This window comes from Amblyomma maculatum, chromosome 1 (assembly GCF_055883805.1).
Source record: "Amblyomma maculatum isolate TAMU_Amacu chromosome 1, ASM5588380v1, whole genome shotgun sequence".
Classification (NCBI taxonomy): Eukaryota; Metazoa; Arthropoda; class Arachnida; order Ixodida; family Ixodidae; genus Amblyomma; species Amblyomma maculatum.
Window position 1 is genome coordinate 293,210,439 of NC_139344.1, and position 11,027 is coordinate 293,221,465.

Here is an 11,027-nt window from a genome sequence, read left to right on the forward strand (position 1 = left end):
GTCGCATTCTGGGAGAAACCACAGCCTGGTGGCCCCTTCCGAACGCACGGACGTTCTGGAACGATATACGACCAAATTTCTCGGGCATAACACTAGCAAACCAAACGCGTCAGCAGAACTGTTACCAACGTGCTCGTCATGCATGTGGACTCAGACCACAAGAACTGCGATACAACGCTGCCCTTGACTGCTATCATCCATAAGAAAATCGGGTACAGTCCATTCTTCCCGTGGAGCGGTCGCGCATCGTGCACGGTGTAGCCTGGTACACCCTTGGCACTATCCTGCGCTGTAAAAATAATTGCACCCTTAACGGCATAACAGTGACCTGACCTGAACACTGAAGAATTCGAGACGCCTAATTTATGTTGATTTTCTTGTTGGTAAAATATGCGCTAAACACTCCAACATCATTAATGCGCCTGTGCACCCTTTAAAAATGCTTACGCGATATCGCAGACGTTTTGAATAGTTCTGCATCAAGCTTCCTTCATTATAATATAAGGTATTAAAATTTTCAAATGAATAAAAGTTGCAGATGCCATACGTGCAGATGTGAAAGTGATATGCTGCATATATTGAATAAATAACTAAAATGCTTCCGCACAACCTCCTAGCAACCCTGTCTCTGCAAACGGGCTCTCTGAAATACTGTATGAACAAGCAGAGAAAGTACGCATATTGTGGGCAAGAGAAGGAACGCCGCCGTTATGTTTTCAGCTTTTCAACTTTATAGCCCTAACACTTTCCCGTGACGTCTCTAGCCAGGTTGTGTTCCTCTGACAATTTCGTGACATTTCCAACCAGGCTTGCTCCTTTAGTTAAGCTTTAATTTTCCACTTCTTTTTCAATATATTCAAAAAAAAAATCCGTGAACAATATGCTGATATCAGAAGTGTCATCCCACTAAAAACAGGTAAAGGCAAGGTGCCATATTTATAACTGATGGCACCGTAATTTCAGCGCGTAGTCATATAGTCGGACAGACGATCGGCAGCTTTTCGTAAGAACTGTTCATACTTCTCCTGGGAGCTCACGCATTATGAAAACCACCAGCACCTTTTAAAGCTATCGGTGCCTGTGAAACCGTACATGAATTAATCACTTTCCAGAATTTTTGGGGGTTATCGACTATCATTTTTGGTAGGTCGACTTCGTAGAAGGAGCGCTTAGCTTTAACAATCGCGGCCAAGTACAAGTGTTCAACTTCATGGTATTTTACCCACGCATTTGGGCTTCCTTGTCGCTTCGCTGTACGAAATGCGCGTTTTTTCTTATTTTCGAGTCTTTTTAGTGTTTTGGTGAACCACGGCTTCTGATTACGCTTCCTAAAACTGCACGTCGGGATATATTTATTGGTTACGTCAGCTATTTTATGTTTGAAGAGTGTCCAGTTTTCATTTACACTTCTGCTATGAAAGGATGTTTCAAACATTGACAAGAAGTTATTTAATTCATTGCTGATTGCTTCGTAGTTTCCCTTGTCGTAGAGCATAATAGTTTTCCGGGAAGGTTCTTCTAACACAGGTGTAAAGCTGAAAGTGGCATGAATTACTTTATGGTCGCTGATTTCGCGGAGGTACGTAAGGGATTCTAAGCTATCTGGATGAGTGGTCAGAATGAGGTCTAGAGTGTTAGCTGCTTCTCCTGCGACACGTGTTGGTTCAGATACTAATTGGGTCAAATTACAATTAAGACAGACATCAAGGAATTCTCTCGACTCTTCCTGACTGACCATGGGCTGAGGTTGACTATTCCAGTCGATATTGGGGTAGTTGAAATCCCCAAATAGAAGGATATGTGCCTTAGGGTGCTTTGAAACCAGTTGATTTAGGATGTTGTGAAGCTTGCGAGGAAAGTCGGGACTACTTCGAGGCGGTCTATAGCACACCCCAATTAGAAGTGTCAGGTGTGAAGCACGGCACATGAGCCATAGTATTTCCAAGTCCGAGCAGACATTGATGACAGAGCATGATAACTGTTCGTTGACGGCAATTAGAACTTCCCCTCCGCGGGCTTCTTTCCTATCGGTGCGAAAAAGACGAAAATTTGGCAAATCAAACAAGATCTCTGAGTCATTTATATCGCTGTTCAACCACGTTTCGGTTAATACAAGTAGATCGCTGCCTGATGATGAAATAAGGTTTGACACGATATCGCGTTTCGGCAAGAAGCTGCGGATGTTAGTAAAGATAACCGATAGGGAAACGTTAGTACGAGGAGTAGGTGGGGAATAATGCGGTGGCCGGCAGGGGTGAGTTGATTGTTAAGATATTTCTTTAACAGTTTCAGAACTTTCATCAAAAATGTAACGCTTTGGGCCGATATGCAGCGTTTTAAACCGCAGCGAATAAGACACAGACTTTGCCTTAGCGAAAGTTATAAGCTGTTTTCCGCAATTATGGACGCGGCGTGAAAAATCTTCACCTACGCTGAAGCCTGTATCTTTGAACTTTGGACCTTTGCAAAGAACAGATTCTTTTGTTTTGAAGGATGTAAATTTGACGATGATCGGGCGTTGCCGATCTTGAGAGTGTCTTCCGAGGCGGTGAGCACGTTCAATTTCGATTGGGCTCAACTGGATATCAAGGTATTGAGAGCAGTGGTGAGTGATTATTTCTTGGGATTGCGAATAGGTTTCAGAGGGGTTGGTATCAGGTAAACCATAGAAAATTAGGTTGTTTCGCCGGGAGCGGTTTTCAATGTCTTCCAGGGTCGTAGTGGTTTGGATTGCTTCTACGTCAGTGCGCATTGTAGACAGATTTCCGCAGTGAGTTTCTAAAGTGCTGAGACGGGTGGTGAAATCTGCCATTTTTTGGTCCATTAAAAGCAGTTGGCTCTTAAGCTCCTGCACTTCAGTTACTAATTTGGTCTCGCCAGAAGACATCTTTTTTAGTTCGTCAATAATAATGTCTAGCTTGTTAGGACCGGGGTTGCTCTCGATATCACCACACGACAGTAACAAAGAATGAACAACGTGAAGACACTCAACACTGATAGCAAGGCAGCACTGAGGGCTCGGGAGCTGCACTAAAAAATAGTTACTCGTTTTATTTGAAAAGAGACTGTGATGGCCACCAACCTGCATGGCGAAGACGAGCGGATTAGAGAACTGTGTTGTGGCACAGCCACCGAGCCCACAGAGTGCCGGTGACGGTCGCTGTTCATTTACAGTTGACACACTGAATGTAGTCGCTGACGATGGGGCCTTACAATCTGGTCCGAGGATCCAGTTGTTTTGAGCCGATATTGCAGGAAAATGGGCGTTTTTGGTTGCCTTGTTGATGGGACCTCCGTAAAATGCGTCGTGCAGGGGCGCATGCTCGATCGCGCTCCACCAGGGAGCGCAAAACATGCCAGGGAGCATGACGCAGATGATGAGGGGCGAGAGCACCTGCATGGCGAAGACGAGCGGATTAAAGAACTGCGTTGCGGCACAGCCACCGAGCAAACAGAGTGCCGGTGACGGTCGCTGTTCATTTATAGTTGACACGTTGAATGTAGTCGCTGACGATAGGGCCTTCCAATCTGGTCTGAGGATCCAGTTGTTTTGAACCGATATTGCAGGAAAAGGGGCGTTTTTGGTTGCCTTGTTGATGGGAATTCCGTAAAATGCGTCGTGCCGGGGCGCATGCTCGATCGCGCACGACCAGGGAGCGCAAAACATGCCAGGGAGCATGACGCAGACTATGAGGGGCGAGAGCACCTGCATGGCGAAGACGAGCGGATTAGAGAACTGTGTTGTGGCACAGCCACCGACCCCACCTCCAGTAAGACGTGATGTTGGGCTAGTCGGTTCATGGGTATAACAAAACAGAACTGCGCGAAGGCAACGGGACAAGAAGGCACTAATACACACACACAATGTGCAGACTCTTGACTGGCATGTTAAGAGAGCAATCAGATTCAAATAGGTGGTTGCCGTTTATCCCTCGTTGATAGGAGGAGTGGTTGAGCCCAGAGTAGAAGAAATGTAATCCAGTAAGATGTGATCTTGGGCTAGTCGGTTCATGGATATAACAAAACAGAACTTCGCGAAGGCAACTCGGCAAGAAGGCACGAATACACACAAAAAAAAGCGCAGACTCTTGACTGGCATGTTGACAGAGCAATGAGGTTGACATTGGTGGTTCCCGTTTGTCCCTTGTTCATAGGCGGAGTGGTTGAGCCCAGAGTAGAAGAAATCTAATCCGGTAAGACTTGATTTTGAGTTAGTCGGTTCGTGGTTATAACAAAACAGAACTGCGCGAAGGCAACGGGACAAGACGTCACGAATACACACACACAAAGTGCAGACTCTTGACTGGCGTGTTGACAGAGCAGTGAGGTTGACATAGGTGGTTGCCATTTGTCCCTTGTTGATAGGAGGAGTGGTAGAGCCCAGAGTAGAAGAAATGTAAACCAGTAAGACATGATATTGAGGCTTTGCACACACACAAAGTGCAGGCTCTTGACTGGAATGTTGACAGAGCAATCAGGTTGACACAGGTGGTTGCCGTTTGTCCCTTTTCTTTAAGAGGAGTGGTAGAGCCCAGAGTAGAAGAAATGTATTCCAGTAAGACATGATGTTGGGCTAGTAGGTTCATGGTTACAACAAAACAGAACTGCGCGAAGGCAACGGCACAAGAAGGCACGAACACACACACACACAAAGCGCAGACTCTTGACTGGCATGTTAACAGAGCAATGAGGTTCACATAGGTGGTTGCCGTTTGTCCCTTGTTGATAGGAGGAGTGGTAGAGCCAAGAGTAGAAGAAATGTAATCGAGTAAGACGTGATGTTGGGCTAATCGGTTCATTGTTATAACAAAACAGAACAGCGTGAAGGCAACGGGACAAGAAGGCACGAATACACACACACAAAGCACAGACTCTTGACTGGCATTTCACTGAGCAATGAGGTTCACATAGGTGGTTGCCGTTTGTCCCTTGTTCATAGGCGGAGTGATAGAGCACAGAGTAGAAGAAATGTAATCCTGTAATGCATGATGTTGCGCTAGTCGGTTCATAGTTACAACAAAACAGAACTTCGCGAAGGCAACGGGACAAGAAGGCACGAATACACGCACACTAAGCGCCGACTATTGACTGGCGTGTTTTTAGAGCAATGAGGCTGACATAGGTGGTTGCCGTTTGTCCCTTTTCTATAAGAGGAGTGGTAGAGCCCAGAGAAAAAGAAATGTAATCCAGCAAGACATGATGTTGGGTTTGTTGGTTCATGGTTACAACAAAACAGAACTTCACGAAGGCAACGGCACAAGAAGGCACGAACACACACACATACAAAACGCAGACTCTTGACTGGCATGTTGACAGAGCAATGAGGTTCACGTAGGTGGTTGCCGTTTGTCCCTTGTTCATAGGCGGAGTGGTTGAGCCCAGAGTAGAAGAAATGTAATCCAGTAAATCGTGATGTTGGGCTAGTCGGTTCATGGTTGTAACAAAACAGAACTGTTCGAGGGCAACGTGACAAGAAGGCACGAATACACACACACAAAACGCAGACTACTGACTGGCATGTTGCCAGAGCAATGAAGTTGACATGGGTGGTTGCCGTTTGTCCCTCGTTGATAGGAGGAGGGATAGACCCAGAGTTGAAGAAATGTAATCCAGTAAGACGTGATGTTGGGCTAGTCGGTTCATTGGTACAACAAAACAGAACTGCGCGAAGGAAACGGGACAACAAGGCACGAATACACACACACAAAGCCCAGACTCTTGACTGGTATGTTGACAGAGCAATGAGGTTGACATAGGTGGTTGCTGTTTGTCCCTTGTTGATAGGAGGAGTGGTAGAGCCCAGGGTAGAAGAAATTTAATCCAGTAAGACGTGATGTTGGGCTAGTCAGTTAATGGTCATTACAAAACAGAACTGCGCAAAGGCAACGGGACAAGAAGGCACGAATACACACACAAAAAGCACAGACTCTTGACTGGCATGTTGGCAGAGCAATCAAGTTCACATAGGTAGTTGCCGTCTTTCCCGTGTTAATAGGAGGAGTGGTTGAGCCCAGAGTAGAGGAAATGTAATCCATTAAGATGTGATGTTGGGCTAGTGGGTTCATGGTTACAAAAGAACAGACCTGTGCGAAGGTAACGGGACAAGAAGGCACGCATACACACACGCGAAGCAAAGAATCTTGACTGGCATGTTGACAGAGCAATGAAGTTCACATAGGTGGTTGCCGTTTGTCCCTTGTTGATAGGAGGAGTGGTCAAGCCGTTTGCTCCTTGTGTATAGGAGGAGTGATAGAGATCAGAGTAGAAGAAATGCAATCCAGAGAGACGTGATGTTGGGCTAGTCGGTTCATGGTTATAATTAAACAGAACTGCGAGAAGGCAACAGGACAATAAGGCAAGAATGCACACACGCAAAGTGCATACTCTTGACTGGAATGTTGACAGAGCAATCAGGTTCACATAGGTGGTTGCCGTTTGTCCATTGTTGATAGGAGGAGTCGTTGAGCCCAGAGTCGAAGAAATGTAATCCAGTAAGACGTGAGGTTGGGCTAGTTGGTTCATGGTTATAACAAAACAGAACTGCGCGAAGGCAACGAGACAAGAAGGCACGAATACACCCACACAAGAAGCGCAGACTCTTGACTAGCATGTTGACAGAGCAGTGAGGTTGATAAGGTGGTTGCCGTTTGCCCTTGTTGATAGGAGGAGTGGTAGAGCCCAGAGTAGAAGAAATGTAATCCAGTAAGACGTGATGTTGAGTTTGTCGGTTCATGGTTATAACAGAACCGCGCCAAGGCAACGTGACAAGAAGTCACGAATACACACAAAGTGCACTCTTGAGTGGCTTGTTGACAGAGCAATTAGGTTCACATAGGTGGTTGCCGTTTGTCCCTTGTGGATTTGAGGAGGTGTTGAGCCGTTTGTTCCTCGTGTATAGGAGAAGTGATAGAGATCAGAGTAGAAGAAATGCAATCCAGAGAGACCTGATGTTGGGCTAGTCGGTTCATTGTATTAACAAAACAGAACTGCGCGAAGGCAACGATACAAGAAGGCACGAATACACCTACACAAGAAGCGCAGACTCTTGACTGGCATGTTGACAGAGCAATGAGGTTGAGATAGGTGGTTGCCGTTTGTCCCTTGTTGATAGGAGGAGTGGTAGAGCCCAGAGTAGAAGAAATGTAATCCAGTAAGACGTGATGTTCCGCTAGTCGTTTGATGGTTATAACAAAGAACTGCGCGAAGGCAACGGGACAAGAAGGCACGAATACAAACACACAAAGTGCAGACTCCTGACTGGCATGTTGATAGAGCAATGAGGTTGACATAGGTGGTTCCCGTTTGTTCTTTGTTGATAGGAGGAGTGGTAGAGATCAGAGTAGAAGAAATGTAATCCAGTAAGACGTGATGTTGGGTTAGTCGGTTCATGCTTATAACAAAACAGAACTGCGCGAGGGCAACGTGACAAGAAGGCACGAATACACGCACACTAAGCGCAGACTATAGACTGGCGTGTTTTTAGAGCAATTAGGCTGACATAGGTGGTTGCCGTTTGTCCCTTTTCTATAAGAGGAGCGGTAGAGCCCAGGGAAAAAGAAATGAAATCCAGCAAGACATGTTGGGCTAGTTTGGTTCATGGTTACAACAAAACAGAACTTCGCGAAGGCAACGGCACAAGAAGGCACGAACACACACACACACAAAGTGCAGAATCTTGACTGGCATGTTGACAGAGCAATGAGGTTCACATAGGTGGTTGTCCTTTGTCCCCTGTTGATAGGACGCGTGGTTGCGCCCGGAGTAGAACAAATATAATCCAGTAGGACATGATATTTGGCTTTTCGTTTCATGGTCACAAAAAAAGAGAACTGTGCGAATGCAACGGGACAAGAAGGCACAAATACATACACGCGAAGCACAGACTCTTGACTGGCATGTTGACAGAGAATTGAGGTTCACATAGGTAGTTGCCTATTGTCCCTCGTAGATAGGAGGAGTGGTAGAGCTCACAGTAGAAGAAACGTAATCCAGTAAGTCGTGATGTTGAGCTAGTCGGTTCATGGTTATAACAAAACAAAACTGCGCGAGGGCAACGGGACAAGAAGGCACGAATACACACACACAAAGCACAGACTCTTGACTGACATGTTGGCAGAGCAATGAAGTTCACATAGGTAGTGGTCGTTTGTCCCTTGTTGATAAGAGGAGTGCTAGAGCCCAGAGTAGAAGAAATGTAATCCAGTAAGATGTGATGATGGGCTAGTCGGTTCATTGTTATAACAAAATAGAACTGCGCGAAGGCAACCAGACAAGAAGGCGCGAATACACACACAGAAGAAGCGCGGACACTTGACTGGCATGTTGACAGAGCAATGAGGTTGATATAAGTGGTTGCAATGTGTCCCTTGTTGATAGGAGGAGTGGTAGAGATCAGAGTAAAAGAAATGTAATCCAGTAAGACATGATGTTGGGCTAGTCGGTTCATGGTGATAACAAACCAGAACTGCGCGAGGGCAACGTAACAAGAAGGCACGAATACACGCACACTAAGCGCAGACTATTGACTGGCGTGTTTTTAGAACAATGAGGCTGACATAGGTGGCTGCCGTTTTTCGCTTTTCTATAAGAGGAGTGGTAGAGCCCAGAGAAAAAGAAATGTAATCCAGCAAGACATGATGTTGGGTTAGTTGGTTCATGGTTACAACAAAACAGAACTTCGCGAAGGCAATGGCACAAGAAGGCACGAACACACACACACACAAAGCGCAGACTCTTGACTGGCATGTTGACAGAGCAATGAGGTTCACATAGGTGGTTGCCGTTTGTCCCTTGTTCATAGGCGGAGTGGTTGAGCCCAGAGTAGCAGATTTGTAATCCAGTAAGACGTGATGTTGAGTTAGTTGGTTCATGGTTATGTAAAACAGAACTGCGCGAAGGCAACGGGACAAGAAGTCACAAATACTCACACATAAAGTGCAGACTCTTGACTGGCGTGTTGAAAGAGCAGTGAGGTTGGCATAGGTAGTTGCCGTTTGTCCCTTGTTGATAGGAGGCGTGGAAGAGCCCAGAGTAGAAGAAATGTAAACAAGTAAGACGTGATGTTGGGATGGTCGGTTCATGGTTATAGCAAAACAGAACTGCGCGAAGGCAACGGGTCAAGAAGGCACGAATACACACATATAAAGCGCAGACTCTTTACTGGCTTGTTCACAGAGCAATGAGGTTCACATAGTGATTGCCGTTTGTCCCTTGTTGATAGGAGGAGTGGTTGAGCCCTTTGTTCCTCGTGTATAGGAGGAGGGATAGAGATCAGAGTAGACGAAATGCAATCCAGAGAGACGTGATGTTGGTCTGGTCGGTTCATGGTTATAATAAAACAGAACTGCGCGAAGGCAACGGGACAAGAAGGCAAGAATGCACACACACACACAAAGTGCAGGCTCTTGACTGGAATATTCACAGAGCAATCAGGTTGACACAGGTGGTTGCCGTTTGTCCCTTGTTGATAGGAGGAGTGGTAGAGCCCAGAGTAGAAGAAATGTAATCCAGTAAGTCGTGATGTTGGGCTAGTCGGTTCATGGTCATTACAAAACAGAACTGCGCAAAGGCAACGGGACAACAAGGCACGAATACACACACACAAAGCACAGACTCTTGACTGGCATGTTGACAGAGCAATGAGGTTGACATAGGTGGTTGCTGTTTGTCCCTTGTTGATAGAAGGAGTGGTAGAGCCCAGGGTAGAAGAGATTTAATCCAGTAAGACGTGATGTTGGGCTAGTCAGTTAATGGTCATTACAAAACAACTGCGCAAAGGCAACGGGACAAGAAGGCACGAATACACACACACAAAGCACAGACTCTTGACTGGCATGTTGGCAGAGCAATGAAGTTCACATAGGTAGTTGCCGTTTTTCCCGTGTTAATAGGAGGAGTGGTTGAGCCCAGAGTAGAGGAAATGTAATCCATTAAGATGTGATGTTGGGCTTGTCGGTTCATGGTTACAAAAGAAGAGACCTGTGCGAAGGTAATGGGAAAAGAACAAGAATGCACACACACAAAGTGCACACTCTTGACTGGAATGTTGACAGAGCAATCAGGCTGACACAGGCAGTTGCCGTTTCTCCCTTGTCGATAGGAGGAGTAGTAGAGCCCAGAGTAGAAGAAATGTAATCCAGTAAGACATGATGTTGGGATAGTCGGTTCATGGTTACAACAAAACAGAACTGCGCGAAGGCAACGGCACAAGAAGGCACGAACACACACACAAAGCGCAGACTCTTGACTGGCATGTTGACAGAGCAATGAGGTTGACATAGGTGGTTGCTGTTTGTCCCTTGTTGATAGGAGGAGTGGTAGAGCCCAGGGTAGAAGAAATTTAATCCAGTAAGATGTGATGTTGTACTAGTCAGTTAATGGTCATTACAAAACGGAACTGCGCACAGGCAACGGAACAAGAAGGCACGAATACACACACACAAAGCACAGACTCTTGACTGGCATGTTGGCAGAGCAATGAAGTTCACATAGGCAGTTGCCGTCTTTCCCGTGTTAATAGGAGTGGTTGAGCCCAGAGTAGAGGAAATGTAATCCATTAAGATGTGATGTTGGGTTAGTCGGTTCATGCTTACAAAAGAACAGACCTGTGCGAAGGTAACGGGACAAGAAGGAACGCATACACACACGCGAAGCAAAGAATCTTGACTGGCATGTTGACAAAGCAATGAAGTTCACATAGGTGGTTGCCGTTTGTCCCTTGTTGATAGGAGGAGTGGTCTAGCCGTTTGCTCCTCGTGTATAGGAGGAGTGATAGAGATCAGAGTAGTAGAAATGCAATCCAGAGAGACCTGATGTTGGGCTAGTCGGTTCATGGTCATAATTAAACAGAACTGCGAGAAGGCAACGGGAGAAGAAGGCAAGAATGCACACACACAAAGTGCAGACTCTTGACTGGAATGTTGACAGAGCAATCAGGTTGACACAGGTAGTTGCCGTTTGTCCCTTGTCGATTGGAGGAGTGGCAGAGTCCAGAGTAGAAAAAATGTAATCCAGTAAGTCGTGATGTT

General features: G+C 46.0%; 1 protein-coding gene across 1 annotated transcript; it reads right to left on the bottom strand.

Annotated features, from left to right (window-relative positions):
• Positions 1-2,266: 2,266 nt before the first annotated feature.
• LOC146206807 (uncharacterized) lies at positions 2,267-3,400 on the bottom strand. The gene has a single exon (XM_084575684.1). The coding sequence runs from the start codon at positions 3,398-3,400 to the stop codon at positions 2,267-2,269; it is 1,134 nt and encodes a 377-aa protein (XP_084431810.1).
• Positions 3,401-11,027: the final 7,627 nt, after the last annotated feature.

What these genes read in the sequence shown, in the direction of transcription:
- LOC146206807 (XM_084575684.1), bottom strand. Translation starts at nt 3,400, where the DNA reads ATGCAGGTGCTCTCGCCCCTCATCATCTGCGTCATGCTCCCTGGCATG.